Source organism: Lepidochelys olivacea (assembly GCF_965140295.1).
Source record: "Lepidochelys olivacea isolate rLepOli2 genome assembly, chromosome: 23".
Taxonomy (NCBI): domain Eukaryota; kingdom Metazoa; phylum Chordata; order Testudines; family Cheloniidae; genus Lepidochelys; species Lepidochelys olivacea.
In genome coordinates, this window is record NC_140433.1 from 6,187,331 (window position 1) to 6,207,783 (window position 20,453).

Below are 20,453 nucleotides of genomic sequence, written 5' to 3' on the forward strand. Positions count from 1 at the left end.
GCTAGACTGAAGTACCCAGGGTTAAATATTTGTGTCCCCCCCGCCAGGGGTACTTAGAGACTGCGACCAAGTTGCCCTTTCATCTTCTCTCTGTTAAACTGCAGAGCTGCAGCTCCTGGTGTCTCTCACTGCAAGGCAGGTTTTCCAAGCCTTTGATCATTCCGGTGGCTCTTCTCTTCTCTCTCTTTATCAACGTCCTTCTTGAACTGTGGGCGCCACCACTGGGCACAGGATCCCAGCCACGCCAACTGCAGAGGGAAAATCACCTCTCTGCTCTGTATGCATTCCAGAATCCTGTTAACTCTTTTGGCCCCAGCATCGCCCTGGCTCAGCTGATTGTCCATCATGATCCTCAAATCTTTGTCAGTTGCCGCTTCCCAGGATAGAGTCCCCCATCAGGTAGGTATGGCCTATCGCCATTGTCCCTGGGTGGATCCATTTATATTTAGCCATATTTATTGCTTGCACCCCGTTGACCAAGTGGTTCAGACTGCTTTGTATCAGTGACCGGCAGACGGACGCTATTTCCCCAAGCTTTGCGCCATCTGCCGACATGATCACTGGTAACTTTATGTTTTCTTTCAGGGCTCTGATAAAAATGTTAAATAGCTTAGGGCCAAGAACAGGACCGCACTTGATACCCACCTGCTAAGTGACAATTCCCCATTTACAGTTACATTTTGATGCCTGTCGGTTAGCCTGGGTTTAAGCCATTTAATGGTCCCCATGTTCATTTTATATTGTTCTAGTTTTTTAATCAAACTGCCAGATGCCTTACTGACATCTAAGGATATGACATCAACACTGTTACCTTTGTCAGTCAAACTTGTGATTTTGTTTTAAAAAAAGATATCAAATTAGCTTGACAGGATCCATGATCCATGTTGATTGGTATTAATTACATCACCCTCCTTTTATTCTTTATTAATAGGGTCCTGGATCACTTGCTCCATTATCTTGCCTGGGATCAGTGTCAGGCTGACAAACCAATAACTACCCAGGTCATCTCACTTGCCCTTTTTAAATATTGGCAAAATTCACTTTCTTCCAGTCACCTGGAACTTCCCCAGTGCTCCAAGACATATTGAAAATCCACATTAATGGCCCAGCAGGCTCCTCAGCCAACTCTTCTTAAACTCTTGGATGATATCCAGACTTGCTGATGTAAAAATTTCTAACTTTAGTAAGTGCTATTTAAATTACTCATTGGCACAGGAAGCTGTCACCACATGGGTTAGATCACTTCAAATTGGGGAGGCTGGCACAGAAAAGGATAACCCTGGTCCAGACCAGGGAAGCTGGTATGGAAGTAGTTAACCTGGCTCACTGGGGAGGCACTCCAGGAGTTAAATCCACTTGCTTACTCGGGGAGGCTGGCTGTGAAGGAGGTTGAGCCTGCTGGCGCTGGGAGTTTGGCACTGCAGGGGTTAACCTCGTTCGGGAAGGCTGTCAGTGAACACCACTCGCTGGGGGTGCTGACAGTGAAATGGTTAACCCCGCTTGTTGGGAGTCTGGTGCTGAAGGGGTTAATCACGTTTCCTCGCCATGCTTGTGCTGAAGGGGTTAAACCCGCTCACGGGGGGGCGGGGGCGCTGCAGGGGCTGACACTGCTCATCAGGGGCTGACGCTGCAGGAGTTAACCCACTGGTTGGGGAGCTCGGCAACACGGGGAGTCCAGCAGTGAAGGGGTTAACCCGCTGGAGGAGGCTGGCAGAGAAGAGGTTAGCCTGCTGGCGGGGGGTCGGCAGTTCAAGGGTTAACCTGCCTGTGAGGCCAGTAGCGCAGGGGTTCACTCGCCGGCCTGGGGGGGGAGCCGGCAGTACAGGGGTTCACCCGCCGGGGCGGGAAAGCCGGTAGCTCAGGGCTTCATCCGCCGGCGGGGGGGGATCCGGCAGTACAGGGGTTTACCCGCCGTGGGGGGGGGGGGGGAGCCGGTAGCTCAGGGGTTCACCCGCCGGGGGGGGAGTTGTCCGGCAGCGCAGGGGTTCACCTGCCGGCGGGGGGGGGGATCCGGCAGTACAGGGGTTTACCCGCCGGGGGGGAGGGGAGCCGGTAGCTCAGGGGTTCACCGCCGGAGGGGGGGAGCCGGTAGCTCAGGGGTTCACCCGTCGGGGGGGGTCCGGCAGCGCAGGGGTTCACCCGCCGGGGGGGGAGCCGGCAGTACAGGGGTTCACCCGCCGGGGGGGGAGCCGGTAGCTCAGGGGTTCACCCGCCGGGGGGGGGGAGCCGGTAGCTCAGGGGTTCACCGCCGGGGGGGGGATCCGGCAGTACAGGGGTTCACCCGCCGGGGGGGGGGAGCCGGTAGCTCAGGGGTTCACCGCCGGGGGGGTCCGGCAGCGCAGGGGTTCACCGCCGGGGGGGGAGCCGGTAGCTCAGGGGTTCACCGCCGGGGGGGGAGCCGGCAGTACAGGGGTTCACCGCCGGGGGGGGGAGCCGGTAGCTCAGGGGTTCACTCGCCGGGGGTGGGATCCGGCAGTACAGGGGTTCACCGCCGGGGGGGGAGCCGGTAGCTCAGGGGTTCACCGCCGGGGGGGGTCCGGCAGCGCAGGGGTTCACCCGCCGGGGGGGATCCGGCAGTACAGGGGTTCACCGCCGGGGGGGGGGGATCCGGTAGCTCAGGGGTTCACCGCCGGGGGGGGGGAGCCGGTAGCTCAGGGGTTCACCCGCCGGGGGGGATCCGGCAGTACAGGGGTTCACCCGCCGCGGGGGGGGGGGGTCCGGCAGCGCAGGGGTTAACCCGCCGGCGGGGCCGGGCTGAGGCTGCGGCTCCCTCCCTGGGTCCTTCAGTCGCGCGGAGCCGGCGCCTCTGGACGCCGCCCGGACCCGGAGCTGCCCCAGGATTGACCCACGGAGGGCGAGGGGCTGGGCTGGCACGAGGGGCCCCATGGCACCAGGCGGAGACGGCCCAGCTGGGGGGTACGGACCCTGCCCCCTGCGCTCCCTCCTCCGGTGACCCTCTGTCCTGGGAGTCCTGCACGGTGAGACCACGTCACGGGCTGATGGGGGCGCTGACATGTGGGGCTGAGGGTGCCCAGGAGGGGGACACGGGGGGGGGGTGCTGACATGTGGGGCTGGGGGTGCCCGGGTGTGGGCATGGGGGGGAGAAAGGGGTGTCAAGACATTGGGTTCAGGGGAGATCAGAGCCCTGCACGGTGTGGGGATGGCCGGGGGGCAGGGAGTTGGGGAATTGTCCTGGGAGGGCAAAGTCCCCCCTGCCCTCCTCCCGCTCTTTGCCCCCCTCCTGCCCCCAGGAGATCCCCTCCCTCCAGGGTATCCCTGCTCCCCCTGCCCCCCCTGCCCCTCAGGATACTCCCATGCTCTCACCTGCCCTTTCTTGCCCCCACCCATCAGTCCATCTCCCCTGGGGCAGGTGTCCTTCTTGGCTCCTGAATAGGGCAGAACTCGCCACTTTGGGAAGAGAGTTGGTGGGGCTGGGCCAGGTGTCCCCTCCTGGGCTCTGGGGGTTGCCCCATGGCTCAATCCTCTGCCAATTTAACCCCTCCCAGAACCTGTCGGGCTAAAGGCTCGGAGCCAGGTTTGGGGCAGCATCGCCCCCTGCTGGTCAGGTGACCCCGATGCCTGGGTCACTTCTCCCCGGGAGTGAGGGGCACTGGCAGATGTGGGGAGCCCAGGGCTGGGGTAGCAGGGGCTACGGGGCACTTGCAGTGGTGGGGTGGGAGCTGTCCTGCCCCATGTAGCTGATATGAGTTTGGGTGGAGCCATTCAGAAGAGCGGGAGGGGTTGGGAGGCAGCTGGCAGGTTGACTCGGGGTCTCATTGGGGGCGGTCACAGGGTGTAAGGCCGGGTGGGGAGGACCAGTGGCACCATCTGAGAGCGCTGCCCGCTGCAGGGTGAGTGCCCGGCACTGGGCGGTAGCCAGCCACGCCCAGGATCCCACCCCCGCAGACATCCCCAGCGGGCTCTGGCCTGAGGGGCCGCAGGGAAATGAGGCCAGTTTTTGTGTTGAGCCCCAGACAGGGAACAACACTGGGTCCTGGCCCGTGTGCCATGACAAACGGCCAGCTCTGCTAGGGGCCTGGCACCGGAGTCCTGGTGTGTGGGGCCCGGAGTTCTCTGCAGCTCGCCCAGCGACGGTGGCCATGCCGCACTATGCACTCAGAGCAGGCGTCCATGGCTGGGCTCCCTCTGCACTGGCCTGCCCCCCAGCAGGTACTAGCGTGGAGCGAGGGGGGTCAGGTGTGGACAGGGCAGGAGCTGGGGGACGTGGGTTGTAACTTGACTCAGCTCTGCAGGGGAGACAAGGGGCCGGGAGGGGCGCACAGGACAGGAACCAAGGAGGCACCGACAGCCCCTAGCACATGTGCCAGGCCCCAAGGGCAGCATAGCCCGTGGGCAGCGATGCTGGGGGAGGGCGTCACTCACCGCGCGAAGCAGCAGAGGAGCCCAGCACCCCCACACGGAGACCTGGGCTGGGGCTCCCAGCAAGCGGCCAAAGCCGGGTCGCCTTGGACACTGGAAATAAACAGTGAATTTGGGAGCCCTCCCCAGAGCTGGGCGCAGCCTGGGCAGGTGGTGCTGGACCGGTGACTGGGGTAAATTGGAGCTAGGGTGCTTTCACCTGGGGCCGAAGTTTCCCAATGGGTTGGGGGGGCTGGGGACATTGCAGGGGCTGGGGGCCTGGCCCCAAATATGGGTGCAAAGTGAGTGAAAACGTGGCTGTTCCCGGGCTGCTCTTGGCTCACCCCGCAGCTGGGTTTGGCGTGGAGGGACCCTGGCCAGGTTTGGGGTGGGGGGGTCCAGTTGAGGGGTGTTGGCCAGTGCTGCGGGCAGGATGGGCAGGTGCCATGTCTGTGTGACAGGCCAGAGAGGAGACTTTGGAGCGGCAGCTGCAGGGGGTGCCCAGACTTGAGCCATTAATTCTCTGTGCTGCTGGCACACCAGGGGCCCCAGCCCTGCCCAAGTGCCTTTCCCACCGGGCGCTGCCCAGACATGGCCAAGATGGGCCCTGCCCGGCAGGGGCTGGGAGTAGCCCAAACCTGGTTCCTCGGGGTGCCGGGAAGGTAGGATGAGCTGTGACGGCTGTATCCAGCCCCTATGGAGGGGCGAAAGGATGAGGGCTGGCAGGACATGACCCCTCACTCTAGGCCCCTGGCCCCCAGAAGAGGGGCCCTGCCCTATTTCCCAGGCCACCTCTGCAGCCTGCAGGAATCCTGGTGCCAGACCCCACCCCTCCAGCCGCACTCCCAGCACGTTCCCAGCAGGGAGGAGTGTCCGGGTCATTGGGGGAAATTGAGGCACCAAGCCGAGGGGCAGGGGCTGGCCCCAACCCACAGAGCCAGGGACATGGCTGGGAACAGGACCCAGGAGGGACTCTGGCTGGGAGGGGACCCTGAGCTCAGCTCCCATTGCCAGGGTTCCCCTCCCTGCCAGCGCAGACCCCAGGACTTGTCTCCGCCGACACTGGTGCCAGGGGGCAGTGACCCAGCACCTGGGGGGTTCGGGAGAAGCTAGCTGCCCCCAAAACCCACCTCAGGCTCTGACCCCCAGCCCCCGCAGGGAGCTCTGGTAGCCCCAAACTCCCCAGCCTCTGGGCTCTGACCCCCAGCCCCTTCAGGGAGCTCTGCCAGCCCCCCCCCCCGACCTCAGGCTCTGACCCCCGGCCCTTGCAGGGAGCACTGCCAGCCCCACTGCCAGCCTCTGACCCCCAGCCCCTTCAGGGAGCTCTGCCAGTCCCTCCCTGCAGCCTCAGCCCCTGGGCTCTGACCTCCAGCCCCTTGCAGAAAGCTCCGCCAGTCCCTGGGCTCTGACCCCTAACCCTCCCCCATGCTGGGAGCTCTGCCAGCCCCCCCCCCCCCAAGACCCAGCTCCTGGGCACTGCCTGCCCGGTGGCTGTTTAGAGGCAGCACCCATAGCCCCCACCTTTCCCCATAATCCCGTTGCCAGGGGCTGGTCAGAGCAGGGGTTGGTCGCCCAAGGGGCTGGGATGACATCTGGGCACAGGGCCTGGGCCGTTGAGGTCTGTCGGGGGCCTGGCTGGTCTCGGCCCTTCATCCCCATTGTGGGGCATGGTCAGGGCTGACCCATGGGGGGAGGGGGCATGTCCCCTCCCCTCCCCCCGTGGCAGAACTGCCCACGGTGACGTCGCCTGAGACAAACTAATTTGCCGACTTGTTCCCCATAGCTCTGAACTGGCTGCCCGGAGCCAGCTGCCCCCTGGGGAATATTAACCCCTAGGGTGCCAGCCGCGGCTGAGCGGCCAGGCCTCGGAGCCCGGGCATTGGCAGCGCCCTGGGCGGGGGCTGGAATCCCCCCAAGGGGGCTGTCCTGTCCCCGGCCAGGGCCCTGCTGCCAGCCCCACGGCTCCCCCTCCCAGTGGGCAGGGGAGGGGCCAAGGCGCTCCTGGGGCACAGGGCCAGGTTGGCAGCAATGCACTCTTGGAAGCTATTCCACAATTCCCAGCTTCGCTCTCAACAGCACTCGGGTGCAGATGATTTCGCACAGGCCCCAGGGCATTGTGGGATAGCAGTGGGGTGCGGCACGGGCCCCAGGGCATTGTGGGGTGTGGCACGGGCCCCAGGGCATTGTGGGATAGCAGTGGGGAGCAGCACGGGCCCCAGGGCATTGTAGGGAGTGGCATGGGCCCCAGGGCATTGCGGAGTGTGGCACGGGCCCCAGGGCATTGTGGGATAGCTGTGGGGTGCAGCATGGGCCCCAAGGCATTGTGGGATAGCTGTGGAAGGACCACTAGAGCCATTCCTAGAGCACCCCCGATGCCAGTCTCCCTGGTTCCCCCCCGCACACACCCGTGCCCCCGGCTGGCGGAGCTGGGGCAGGGCTAAGAGCCAAGTTTACAGTCGTGGGCTGCCCGTTGGGCTTGGACTGACACGCCGAGACTCTTGCGTGGTTTTTGCAGGGCAGCAGTTGGCCCATGGCAATGAGGCCCATCGTGTGGGTAGCACCCAGCCCTGCTGCCCTCTGCCTGGAGCAGAGCTGGGCGGGTCAGATTGCGATGGCGGGGGGCTGTGTGTAGGGATTGAGGGGCACCCATGTGGGGAGGGGTCACAGCAGGAGTCTAGATAGTTTGGCACAATTGGAGTTGATCTGCCCACCCCCATCTCTTGCCTCCCAGCTTCCGGAAAGTGATTCCTGAGAGTCCCCTGCGATGGCCTCATGCAGGGACTGGGGTAGCTGGGGGCTCCCCGCAAGCCAACTCCTGCCCCACTCCCCACAGCACCCCCTGCTGGCAGAGGCCAGGCCTGGCATAGCCACGAGCTCCCCTGCCCAGACTCCAAGGACAGGCTGGTGCGGCTCTGTCCTGGTGTGTGGCCGCCGGGGCCCAGCTGGGCTGCAGCGCGAGACCCTGGCACATCCGGCCGCGCAGACGGGCAAGCAGGTTATAAATAGCCCCGCACTGGGGTAATCGAATTGGGCTGAGAGCACAGGCTGCCGCAAGTGCACCAGCTGGGGGGCTGGTCCCGGCTGGGCCAGCCTGGGGGGACGCTTTAACCCCTTCACGCCTGGGACTGCTTGCATGCTCAGAGGAGAGGGGGGTGGGACCCCAGTCCTCACCGCCAGAGGGCAGGAGGGGGACTCAGGTGCTGGGGATACCAGCAGAGGCCCAGTTCATGCCCGTGGGGTGTGTGTGTGACAGGGTGGGTCTGGCTGGCTGGGGTTGGCTGGGGGGTTAGGTCGGGGGTAGCTGTGGGGGGGATAAGGGGGCTGGGGAGGGGAGTCGCTGTGTGGTATATGGGGGGCTGGGGAAGGGGTGGCCGTGGGGGGGATATGGGGCTGGGGAGGGGGCTGAGAGGGTGAGTTGGCATGGGGAGGAGGTGGCTGTCTGGGGAATGAGGGGCTGTGGAGTGGGCTGGGAAGGTGGGCTGGCATGAGGAGGGGATGGTGTGGGGGACAATCAGGGGGCTGGGGAGGGAGCGTCTCTCCCTCAGGTCCATCTGCGTGGGCAGCAGGTGGGCAGCGGGGCCTGGGCTGGGCTAATGTCATTGCGGCTGGTAATGGGCAGACAGAGGAGCCCTGAGCAGAGGAGGGAAAGGGGGGCTGGGGCTGGACACGCTGCCTCCCTCTGGGCCCCCACCCTCAGGGTGCTGAAACCTACCTGGGATGGCCTTGGGGGCCCACTGGGCGGGGCTGGTGGGGGGCTGAGGACAGGAGCCCCCTACCCTGGGGTGATGCCCCCCAGGATCTCATCCACTGTCTCTCTCTCTCTGTGTCAGGCAGCGTCCTTCGTCCTCGCACCATCCCGCCTTCCTTGGGACCTTGTGGCCCCACTGACAGGCCAGTCGGCAGGACCCTCCGGGTGAGCCCACAGGGCAGGGGCCCCCCCTTCCTTCCCCACACACTTCGGGCTCCGGGACGCTGCGCTCGGAGCAGGGTAATGTTAGCTCTGCTCAATGGTACTGGCAGAAATACCAGTGGGGCTGCGGGTCGGGAGTGAGGAGCGCTGGCTGGGTTGGGGGGAGCCCAGGGCTGGGCCAGCTGGGGGCTGTGGGTCGGGAGTGAGGGGCGCTGGTAGAGGTAGGGAAGGGGTCAGGGCTGGGTTAGCAGGGGGCTGCGGGTTGGGAGTGAGGAGCGCTGGCTGGGTTGGGGGGAGCCCAGGGCTGGGCCAGCTGGGGGCTGTGTGTCGGGAGTGAGGGGCGCTGGCAGAGGTAGGGAAGGGGTCAGGGCTGGGTTAGCAGGGGGCTGCGGGTTGGGAGTGAGGAGCGCTGGCTGGGTTGTGGGGAGCCCAGGGCTGGGCCAGCCGGGGGCTGTGGGTCGGGAGTGGGGGACGCTGGCAGAGGTAGGGAGGGGGTCAGGGCTGGGTTATCAGGGGGCTGCGGGTCGGGAGTGAGGGGCGCTGGCTGGGTTGTGGGGAGCCCAGGGCTGGGCCAGCCGGGGGCTGTGGGTCGGGAGTGAGGGGCGCTGGCAGAGGTAGGGAGGGGGTCAGGGCTGGGTTAGCAGGGGGCTGCGGGTCGGGAGTGAGGGGCGCTGGCTGGGTTGGGGGGAGCCCAGGGCTGGGCCAACCGGGGGCTGTGGGTCGGGAGTGAGGGGCGCTGGCTGGGTTGGGGGGAGCCCAGGGCTGGGCCAGCCGGGGGCTGTGGGTTGGGAGTGAGGGGTGCTGGCTGGGTTGTGGGGAGCCCAGGGCTGGGTTAGCAGGGGGCTGTGGGTTGGGAGTGAGGGGCATCATACAGTCGCACTGGCCCAGGCACAGCTCCCGGCTGAGCTGTCGTGCCCCTGGTTTCATCGGAAGGAAAGGGCCCCCTGGAAGCTGTGGGGCAGGTCCCTGGGCCCGCTCCCGGGCATGGCACCGGGCCCTCTCTGGCCATGCCAATGCGCTGCCCGCTGGATCTCATGAAATGGTGGGGAGACGGGGCCCAACGTGCCACGTGATGGGGAGGGGTCCACAGTGACCAGGATATGGCCCCAGGCGTCGGGTGGGCCCAGCCCCCCTTCTCCAGCCCCCCTTCCCCAGCCCAGCCGCTAGCCAGCTGGTTACACAGTAACCGGCATCACTAACACACCACAGCTCCGGCCTCACCCGGCTCACACAGCGCTGCTCAGCCCCGCCAGGCTCCAGCTCGGGGAGGGGAGCGGGGCTTATTGGGTATTGCTGGGGGCTGGGACTCCTGGGTTCTCTCCCCAGCTCTGAGAGGGGAGTGGGGTCTAGTGGTCAGAGCAGGGGGCTAGGAGCCAGGACTTTTCGGTTCTACGCCCAGTTCTGAGACGAGAGTGGGGTGTAGTGGGGATTGCTCGGGCCTGGGAGCCAGGACTCCTGGGTTCCATTCCAATGGCTCCGAACGACTCCCTATAGACTTTGGTTACGTCCCTTCCGCTCTCTGTGTTCCAGGCCACTTGGCCTGTGGGGCTGGACTGGGCAGAGTCCATCCAGCCAAGTCTCTGGAGGGACGAATTCCTGGGCTCCTGCGGGTGGGGCAGGCCTGGGTTAGCGCTTTCGCTGGAGCAATGGGGCAGGCGGTCCCCAGCTGGAGAGCAGGCCTGGGGGGCAGAGTGAGGGCCGCAAGTTCTGGCTCGTCCTGGGAGCCCAGAGGCTTCCATCCTCAAGCAGCTTCCTGGCTAGCCCAGCCCAGAGCCACCAGCTCCCTGCTTCCTCTGGGTGACCTGAGAAGGGGCAGAGCCAGCCAGGGCACCCCTCAATGCTCCCCAGCGCTCAGCCACCTCCCTTCTACCATCAGCTGTGTGGGAGGGGAGGAGGGGAGGTGTCCGGCTGCTGAGGGGCAGGGAGTGTCAGGCAGCAGGGAGGTGAAGGGGGGTCGGGAGCATCAGGCGGCCGGGTGTGTGTGTGTCGGGGGGGGGGGGGGTTGGCAATGGGGAGTGGGGTGAGAGTCAGGCAGCCGGGGGAGTGGGGGCGTGTTGGACACTGGCGGGTGGGGAGTGTCGGGCAGCCAGGGGAGTGGGGGGATGTTGGGTACTGGGGGGTGGGGAGTGTCGGGCAGCCGAGGGAGTGTTGGACACTGGTGGGTGGGGAGTGTCGGGCAGCTGATGGAGTAGGGGGGTGTTGGGTAGTGGGGGGTGGGGAGTGGGGAGTGTCGGGCAGCCGGGGGAGTGGAGGGGTGTTGGGTAGTGGGGGTGGGGAGTGTCGGGCAGCCAGGGGAGTGTGGGGGGGTGTTGGGTAGTGGGGGGTGGGGAGTGTCGGGCAGCCGAGGGAGTGTTGGACACTGGTGGGTGGGGAGTGTCGGGCAGCTGATGGAGTGGGGGGTGTTGGGTAGTGGGGGGTGGGGAGTGTCAGGCAGCCGGCAGAGTGGGGGGGTGTAGGACACTGGCAGGTGGGGAATGTCAGGCAGCTGGGGGAGTGGGGGGGTGTTGGACACTGGCGGGTGAGGAGTGTTGGGCAGCCAGGGGAGTGGGGGGGTGTTGGACCCTGGCGGGTGAGGAGTGTTGGGCAGCCGGGGGAGTGGGGGGGTGTTGGACACTGGCGCGTGAGGAGTGTCGGGCAGCCGCGGGAGTGGGGGGGTGTTGGACCCTGGCGGGTGAGGAGTGTTGGGCAGCCGGGGGAGTGGGGGGGTGTTGGACACTGGCGTGGTGGGGGGTGTCAGGCAGCCGGGGGAGTGGGGTTGGGCAGTGGGGTGGCAGGATGGGTCTGACTGGGAAGGAAGTGGACAAGTGGCCAGTTTCCTCCCAACCCTGGAAAGTCCCAAAATGTCCAAGGAAGGCGGCGGTCGGGGGTGGGGGGAGAACCAGAATTCTGGAGCAGCAGCTCAGTTACCCCCTCCTCTGCAGGGCTGGGGGCTCGATAAGGGTGCGGCCAGACCAGAGCCCCCAGCCCTGCAGTTCCCCGTCCTACAGCCTCCACTGGCCAAGCCCTGCATCCCACAGCTTCCCACCCCACTGGCCAGGCCTAAGCTGGGTCGCTGGGGACAGGGGCAGAAAGTACATGTCAGCCCCTAGCTCAACCCAAGGCACCCCTTGCCTTCGCCCCAGGTGTCCCTGGCAATGTTCCCAGGGAGTTTCCCACCCAGCAGGGTCCCTCTTCGTCCCACAGGGGTGCCCCCAATGCCCAGGTGGGGGCATCAGGACCCAGGCATCCTAGCCCCAAGATGCGGTCCCTCCTCAGAAATGGGTCAGGGCTCCCCATCTCCTCCAGTCAGCCCAGAGCCAAACCATGGGCCTCACTGGCCCCATGGCCAATCCACCCCTCGGGAGCTGTCTGCCTGGGGCAGGCCAAGTGCACTGTGGGCCATTCCCTCCTCCCCTTGTGTGGGGGCAGGCCAGGTGCATTGTGGGCCATTCCCTCATGCGGGGGGTGGGGGGAGGCCAGGTGCATTATAAAATATTCCCTCCTCCCTTCATGTGGCGGTAAGCCAGGTGCATCGTGGGATATTCCCTTGTCCCCTCGTGAGGGGGCAGGCCAGGTGCACTGTGGGTGGTTTCCTCGTGCCCGGGGACGCCAGGTGCTTTGTGGGATATCCCCTTCATTGCTCTTGTGCCCAGGGCCCCCAGCCCTCCCGAGGAGGCCTCCGTATCTGGATATCCGCGTTCTATCCCCAAACCCTGTTTACAACCCTTATTAGTGGCTTTGGGGCTGCAGCCCCTTGGGGGGTCTGGCCATGAGATGGGGGATTGTTACTGCTAACAGCCCAGCTGGCACCAGGGCCTGAGCCCAGGGATGGAGCCCGGAGGGCACCTGCTCCGGCCAGTGGGTGAAGGGTGAAGCATTTTCCTTTGTTTCAGTAAAAATTCGGTGTTTTTATTGGGATCTGACCAGCAGCTTCCCTGAGGCCCAATCAACAGGTCCTTTTAGAGACCCCCCAACCCACTGGGTGCCCCTCTCCTCCCTGAGCTGGGACTAGAACCCAGGAGTCCTGACTCCCAGACCCCCCAGCTCTAACCACTCACTTTAACCCCCCAGCTTGCTTTATGAGTTTGGGAGCCACGACTCCTGGTTTCTAACCCAGCTCTGTCACTCACTCATTTGATGCGGATCCCTTCCTGCCAATCAGTGCCTCAGTTTCCCCATCTGTGATATATGGAGAAGGACGCTGCCCCCCTGCCTGAATTTGGGTACTCTAAGAACCCCCCCTGGAGGAGGCCAGCCTGGCCAAGATCCCAGCCTGCCCTACCGCAAGGCCCCAAACAATGGGAGCAAAGGCCCCGCAGTCCAGCCCCACAGCCAGTAACCGGGATCAAAGGTACAGGGTGTGCGGGGATGGCGCTATCTAATCGGGCATGAATTGCGATGCAAATAAAGCACCCATTGCCAGGGAACTGGGTCTGGCCTTGGTTGGCAATAAGAGGGCTGGGATGGGGGCAGGGACAGATGGAGCCACCCCCTCACCTCACCCTGGTGCTGCTGACCCCTGATCCCCACCAGTCTTTACCCTCCGGTCACTCCATGCTATGAGGAGGGGAATTTCCCCTTCCCAGCCAAGCCAGGTCCATTGGCTTGTGCCCCCCCACCCTCAGTGCAGATGCTCTCAGACATGAGCTCTCTGTCCTTAGCCCCAGCCAAAGGAGCCAGGTCATGCCACTAATTTTTATTCTATCAACCCTGGGTGGGGATAGAACCTGGCACCGAGGAGCTGCCAGATGGCAGCAGTAGTGGGCTGTTACCCACCCCAGGGAGCGGCCCGGGGCTGCCGGGCCCTTGGAGAGGAGCCAGGACAGAACCATCAGGGCTGTTGTTGGGATGGGGGCATGGCGAGGGGCTCTGGCGGGATTGGGCCCCGCTGGGGGTGTGTGGGGCTCTGGTGGGATCAGGACCCGTTGGGGGGGATCCGGGGCTCTGGCGGGATCAGGACCCGTTGGGGGGGATCCGGGGCTCTAGCAGGATTGGGCCCCATTGGGGGGGCTCTGGTGGGATCAGGCCCCGCTGGGGGGGTACGAGGTTCTGGCGGGATCAGGCCCTGTTGGGGGGGATGGGGGGGCTCTGGCAGGATCGGGCCCCTTGGGAGGGTTCTGGTGGGATCGGGCCCCTCTGGGGGGGGTACTAGGCTCTGGCAGGATTGGGCCATGTTGGGGGGGGCTCTGGTGGGATCGGGCCCTGCTGGGGGGGGTGCGAGGCTCTTGCAGGATTAGGCCCCATTGGGGTTGCGGGGCTCTGGTGGGATCAGCCCCCATTGCAGTGGGTGCGAGGCTCTGGTGGATCAGGCCTCTCTGGGGCGGGTACTAGGCTCTGGCAGGATTGGGCCCCGTTGGGGGGGCTCTGGCAGGATCGGGCCTTATGGGGAGGATGTAGGTCTCTGGTGGGATCGGGCCCCGCTGGGGGGGGTGCAAGGCTCTGGTGGGATCAGGTCCCTCGGGGGGGGGGGTACGAGGCTCTGGCAGGATTGGGCCATGTTGCGGGGGGCTCCAGCGGGATCGGGCCCCATGGGGAGGATGCAGGGCTCTGGCAGGATAGGGCCCCGTTGGGGGAGCTCCAATGGGATTGGGCCTGGCGCTGGTGCTCTGGGGCCAGGGGGTCCCGTTGGGGCTGCGCTGGGCCCTGGAATCTCATCTCACAGGGCTGCTGGCTCGCTTGCCTTTGCCCTTTGGCGCCCAGCAGGGGCGTTCCGGGCCAGCCGGGGGGATTAGTGGATTAGGGGCCTGGAAAGGTCGCGCTCACCTGCCCGTGGCTGCCGGCCCAGCCAGCGCCATTGGGCCCCTTGCGCTTGGCCTCAGCCAGCCCCGCCCTCCTGGTCCCCAGCCATCACCCCCCAGCCTCCTGGACCCCGGCCACCAGCCTCCTGGCCCCCAGCCCCTGCCCCCAGCCATCACCCTCCAGCCTCTTGGCCCCAGCCCCTGCCCCCAGCCATCACCCTCCAGCCGGCCCCCACCCTGCCTGGCCCCCTGGCTCCCAGCCTCCACCCACCACTCCCCAGCCCCCTCCCCCCTCCACTTCCAGCCAGCTCCGGCCCCAGTCTCCTGGCCCTTATCAACACCCCTCATTCTCCAGCCATCACCCCCCAACTCCCTGGCCCAGTCCCCAGCCTGAAGCCCCACCCCCTCTCAGCTCCCATCTATTGCCCCTCCTGACTCCTGGTCTCCAGCCTCCTCCCCCAGCTTCCAGCCATCGCCCCTCCCAGCTTAGCCCCTGGCCCCACCCTCAGGTGAAATTCACTTCCCCTACATTAACTCCTTCTCCTGCCTTGATTCTGAACAGGCCCGAGCCTCCCAGCAGAGCTCTTTGCAGCCTTAACTCTGCCCTGGGCACCATCCCCAGCTGACCTTAACTTTGCCCGTCTCACTCCACCCTTATTTCTGCCCCTTTGCCCCCCTGGTTCCACCCTTAACTCTGCCCCCTGGCAGCTGGCACCTTCCCCAACTGACCTTATCTGCCCCTTCTCCCTGCTCCATCCCACCCTTAACTCTGCCCCCTTCACTCCCCTCCCTGTCACCCCTTGACTCTGCCCCTTCACACCCCCCCACCCTTGACTCTGCCCCGGCACTGTCCTGTCAGTCGGACGCGCAGTGGTGACATGGCTCCTGGTTTCTGGCTGGTGCTGGTGCTGCTCCCTCGCGGGGTGCCCCCACCCAAGGCGCAGTCAGGTGCCAGCGGAGGGGGATCTGGACCAGGGTGGGCATGTCGGGGTGCCCTGGGGGTGCCAGGGCCCCGGGGAGGCAGGAAGCCGTCGGGAGGGCAGCCCCACACTGCGCCCAGCTAATCCGTGCTAAAGATGCTCGTGCCCATGGCCAGTGGTTCCGGTTTTCCTCCAGCAGCCACACAAGCTGCACCTGATCAGTCCCGGTGGCTTCCCCCTCCCCCCCCCCCACAGTAAGGGGGAGCTGTGGGCAGGGAGAGCCCGGCTGGGGGGAGGACGCTGGCTGGTGGAGGGGGAGGGAAGCTGGGGATGCTGATGTTACTGGGTGAGAGGTGGTGCTGGCTTGGGGGTGGAACTGGCAGGGGCAGGGGGGGACTCAAGCTGGGGGTCTGTCTGGAAGGTGGCTTGGGGGGGAGGAGGTGATGGGACACGGGGATTGGCAGGGGTGAGGGGTTCTGGTGAGGGACAGGGGGCTGGCTGGGGGGTTTCGTGGGGCAGGGGGGAATCTAGCTGTGGATTTAGGGAGATCTGGCAGGGGCAGAGGGGGGTTGGCTGGAGGCAAACTATGGGGTGGGGGGATCAGGCTAGTGGGGGCAGGGGCATCTGGCTGAGGATTTGGGAGGTCTGGTGCAGGGCAGGGGGTTTGGCTGTAGGGTTGAGGGGGTATGGCAGGGTGAGAGAGGGTGCTGGCTGGGGGGCAGAGGCAGCTGGCTGAGGGTTTAGGGGGGTCTGGGAGGGGGTCTGGCTGGGGGGCAGGGGGAGGTTGGCTGGCGGGTGAGGGTCTGGCTCGGATTCCCGGCCCCAGCCACGCTCCGGGATTCTGTGCAGTGATCAGGTCATTAGTTGCCAGGCCACTGAGGAGAAAGGAGGAGCGGGGAGGTGCCAAAGCCGGGGGGGCAGACGTTTGCGTCATGCCCGGCCCCAGCCCTGCCCCTCTGTTTGGCCCCGGCGTGGGCTTGCCATCACCTGCCCCAGTGCCCCTTCCCTGCCTCAGTTTCCCCTCCATGGCTCACAGGACGCCCCCAGCCCCGAGAGCGACTGGCCTCCGGCCTGGCCCCGGCCACAGCTGGGACACGGGACAGGCCCAGACCCGCTAGTGCCATGTGGCAGCAGCCCGGCTTGTGGGCCCGGCGAGCGGGTGCCATGCTGGGGCTGCTGCGCCATCCAGCCTGCCCTGCGGGGGTGCGCTCCCAGCACAGCCAGGGGGCTGGCGGCTGGCCGGCCTCCCACCCTGGCAGCCGGGTCACGCTGACCCATGGGACCGTCCTGCCACGCTCGCTCCCAGGCTGTGTGTGAATGGGCCGTGGGCCAAGGGGGCCGGTTGCAGCCTGAGCCCTGGACGTCGCTGCATTCCTGCTTGTGTAAATAAACCCGGGAGGGCTCCACCGCAGATATGCTTCCGAATGGAGAGTGGCTCTGAGGCTGGGGCCCTGCAGTGCTAGGCAAGGCTCGGCTTTGTTATTTTAGGGTCTTCCACGAGCGCTGGGCTCCACGCTGGTCTGTTATTGTCGGGTCTCTTGGGAGCGCTGATCGGTTATGGTCGGGTGTCCCACGAGTGCTGGGCTCTGCTATGGTTTGTTATTGTAGGGTCTTTCAGGAGTGCTGGGCTCCACGCTGGTCTGTTATTGTCGGGTCTCTCGGAAGCGCTGGTGTCATGGATCCACAGGGTCAGGGCTATGGCCCAGCTTTGGAACAGTCTCTGGGAAGCCCCATCAGTGCACCAGAGCCCCTGGGGGTCTCACTCTTCCTCCGGGTCAGGCCCCATGGCTTCATGGCCTCTCTAGGCTGGACCCCTGGGCCGCCAGCCCCCTGCTTCCCTTTGTGAGCTCCGCTCAGCAAGACCCACTGAGTCAGGCCCTGGGGGAGACTCGTACAGACTTGGGGAGCAACGGGCCAGCCCAGAACCCTGGCCCTTTGCCCACCCCGGCCCAATTCAGGTGTGTGCCCCCGGCTGCTTCCTGCAGCCCACACTTCACCCCTCCCCGCCCCAGTCCAGTGTCCCCCAGCTGGGCAAACCCTGCCAGCATCCCACCAAGAGGGGCCAGCCCTGGTGGTCAGTTGCAAGGTGTCAAAGTCCCGGTGACTGGGTTTGCCATTGTCTTCATGGATTCTCCACTGACATGGGGATTAAGGTCCATGTAGTCCCAGCCAGCTGGGTGCCGCTCAGACCTGGGTTTTAGCCTGCCCAGGGAGCCAACAGACCTCCACACCCTCCCCACTCCCCCCTCCCCCAACTAGGTAACAATGCAGCTATAGGGAAACTGAGGCACACAGAGGCTTCATAAAATATTACAAAATTCCCACTTCATCACAGCTGGGCTCTGTGCTGGTCTGTTATTGTAGGGTCTCTCGGGAGCACCAAGCTCCCTATCGGTTTGTTATTGTAGTCTCTCTCAGGAGCACTGGGCTCTGCAAAGATCTATTATTAGAGGGTCTCTCAGGAATGCTGGACATGGTGCTGGTTTGTTATTGTAGGGTCTTAAATGTCTGCCTGTGGGATAGCCATACCAGTGCAGTGCAGGGGACAACCCTGGGGGTTGGCTGTGGGATAGGGGGTAGGTGATCTGCTCAGAGACTCCCAGGTAGATCTAGGGGGATGGGGGGTGGGCAGGCAGTGACTAGTGCAGGGCACATGCCAATTACCAGGCAGAATCACGCGTGACCTGGGAACCCCCAGCCTGGGGGGTCAGGGCTGCCAGAGTGGGGGTGAGGCATTTCCCAGAGCGGGGCAGGGTGACCTCTCCCATGCACAGGAGGGCTGGTAGGGGTGGGGACCCTAGGGCATGGGGCACAATGCAGCCTGACCCTCACTCCCTGGTCAGGATCTGGAACCCGCTGGGGATGGCTAGTCAGGGGGCTATCGGGGGTCACTGACAATGGGGTGGGGAGCTGGAGTAAGGCCCTGTGAGGGGAGGATGTGGGCAGCTGGTGATTGTTAGGGGGTCATGTGGGGGGGTGGCTGGGGGCAGGGGGTCTGGGGGGGCCAGGAAGCTGGCTGGGGGGTCATGTGGGGGCCTGCAGACAGGATCCCCTGGGGGTCTTGGCAGGGGGTGTTGAGTGAGGAGCCATGGGGAGCTGGCTGGGGCTATGTGGGGCTGCACATGCCCTGATTGGTACTCTCCCTAACTCTCTCTCCTCCTTTCCCAGGAGCTGTGTCCCAGGCTCCCCACCTGTAGGGCAGGCAGCTCCTCTGACCCCCTGGATCATCCCTGCCAGCTAGACCTCCCACGAGCACCCAGGGCTGCTTCTCTGAGGAGGGCGGATGGGGTTGGGGTGAGGGGGCCCCACAGCAGGGCCCAGCCTGGGGCTATGGAGACCTTGCCCCAGTGCTGCCCCTGCAGGACGATCCGCTTGGTCCTGTGGGAATTGCAGCCCCTGCTCTGAGCGGAGCCCCCCCCACGCCTGCCGGACTCTCCATGCCGGGGACCCGCTGGCACTGAGAATGTGCAACACCACCCTGGTGAGCTGCAACGTGGATTCCAAGATCGACCACCTCTTCCCCCCCACGCTGTACATCATGGTCATCACCATGGGGCTGCCCACCAACTGCATGGCCCTGTGGGCCGCCTACCTGCAGGTCCGGCAGCACAATGAGCTGGGCATCTACCTGCTCAACCTGTCTGTGGCCGACCTGCTCTACATCGCCACCCTGCCCCTGTGGATCGACTACTTCCTGCACTATGACAACTGGATCCACGGGCAGGAGTCCTGCAAGCTCTTCGGCTTCGTCTTCTACACCAACATCTACATCAGCATCGCCTTCCTGTGCTGCATCTCCGTGGACCGCTACCTGGCCGTGGCCCACCCGCTGCGCTTCGCCAAGGTGCGCCGGGTCAAGACAGCCGTGGCGGTGAGTGCCGTGGTCTGGGCCATCGAGATCGGGGCCAACTCGGCCCCGCTCTTCCACAACGAGCTCTTCCACGACCGCTACAACCACACCTTCTGCTTCGAGAAGTACCCCATGGAGGAGTGGGTGGCCTGGATGAACCTCTACCGGGTCTTCATCGGCTTCCTCTTCCCCTGGGTGCTCATGCTCTTCTCCTACCAGGGCATCCTGCGGGCCGTGCGTGGCAACGTCTCCACCGAGCAGCAGGAGAAAGCCAAGATCAAGCGGCTGGCCCTCAGCCTCATCGCCATCCTCCTGTTCTGCTTCGCCCCCTACCATGTCATCCTGCTCTCCCGCAGTGCCGTCTACCTCAGCAAGCCCTGCGATTGCAGCTTCGAGGAGAAGGTCTTCGTGGCCTACCACAGCTCGCTGGCCTTCACCAGCCTCAACTGCGTGGCCGACCCCATCCTGTACTGCTTCGTCAACGAGGGGGCCCGCAGCGACGTGGCCAAGGCCCTGTCCACCCTGCTGCGCTTCCTCACCAGCTCCAAGCCCCAGGAGATGGCCACTGCCTCGCTCACCCTGGACACCCCGCTCTCCTCCAAGAAGAGCAGCTTCTGCCGGCTCCCCACGCTCCCCCAGCCCCCGCCCCCGCCCCCCCTGGGCCCACCCGACGAGGAGCTGCAGATGAAGATCTTGACTTTCAACCCCTGAGCGCTCCCCAGTCAGCACCACGGCCCTGGATGCAAACGAGATGTAAATACAGTATTGTTCTTAATGATAATAATGCAGGGGCCCAGTGCAATACGGCCATGCCCAGTGAGGCCCCGGGGGGACGGCGCAGGAGGGGGCTGCTTGGCCTGACGGGGGCTCTGCCAGGACTGCCGGACACCTGGGTTCTGCAGGCACGTGAGAAAGGGGGAATGGCCGAAATACAGCTAGGTCCTGGGCAGGCTAGAGGAGTGTCAGGGTAGACAGACGGACAGACAGAGAGGTGGGGGGGGGAGAGGGGAGGATGGAGGGATGATACAAACGGATGTTTGGCGATGGATGACTGTATGGGGATAGACAGATTGTCAGAGGTGTGTGTATAGGGATGGATGATGATGGGTGTGTATGGCAATGGATGAAGGGGTGGGGGGGCTGGAGCAATGGATGGAGGGGTATATATAAGGCTGGGTTGACCCAGAGGCTGTGAAGAACGATGGGTGGACAGAGCCACTGGATAGATGGAGGGTGTGACTGGGGCTGGATGGATGGATGGAGCGTGTGACTGGGGCTGGATTGTGTCACTAGGATGGGGAGGGCTGGAGGGTGTGAATGGGGCTGGATGGCTGGAGGGTGTGACTGGGGATTGATGGATGGAGGGTGTGACTGGGGCTGGATGGAGAGTGTGACTGGGGATGGATGGCGTCACTGGGATGGGGATGGTTGGAGGGTGTGAATGGGGCTGGATGGAGGGTGTGACTGGGGATGGATGGCATCACTGGGATGGGGATGGTTGGAGGGTGTGAATGGGGCTGGATAGTGTGACGGGATTGATGGATGGAGGGTGTGACTGGGGATGGGGCGGGATGGAGGGTGTGACTGGGGATGGATTGAGAATGTGACGGGATGGGGAGGTTGGAGGGTGTGACGGGATGGGGCGGGATGGATGGTGTCACTGCAGCTGGAGAGGTTGGAGGGTGTGAGTGGGATTG

General features: G+C 64.7%; 1 protein-coding gene across 5 annotated transcripts; it reads left to right on the forward strand.

The window, feature by feature from the left end:
- Positions 1 to 1,652: 1,652 nt before the first annotated feature.
- Positions 1,653 to 20,299, forward strand: LOC311512039 (G-protein coupled receptor 4-like). 5 transcript variants are annotated; one of them, XM_084613040.1, is made up of 3 exons: positions 2,805 to 2,978; positions 8,190 to 8,347; positions 18,075 to 20,299. In XM_084613040.1, exon 3 carries the CDS (start codon positions 18,370 to 18,372, stop codon positions 19,465 to 19,467), a length of 1,098 nt encoding a protein of 365 aa, XP_084469166.1. In that variant the 5' UTR covers positions 2,805 to 2,978; positions 8,190 to 8,347; positions 18,075 to 18,369; the 3' UTR covers positions 19,468 to 20,299. The 5 variants fall into 5 exon arrangements, with proteins under 5 accessions (XP_084469169.1, XP_084469166.1, XP_084469167.1 ...); XM_084613041.1 differs by having other exon boundaries at positions 8,190 to 8,272; XM_084613043.1 differs by lacking the exons at positions 2,805 to 2,978; positions 8,190 to 8,347 and adding an exon at positions 1,653 to 1,721.
- Positions 20,300 to 20,453: the final 154 nt, after the last annotated feature.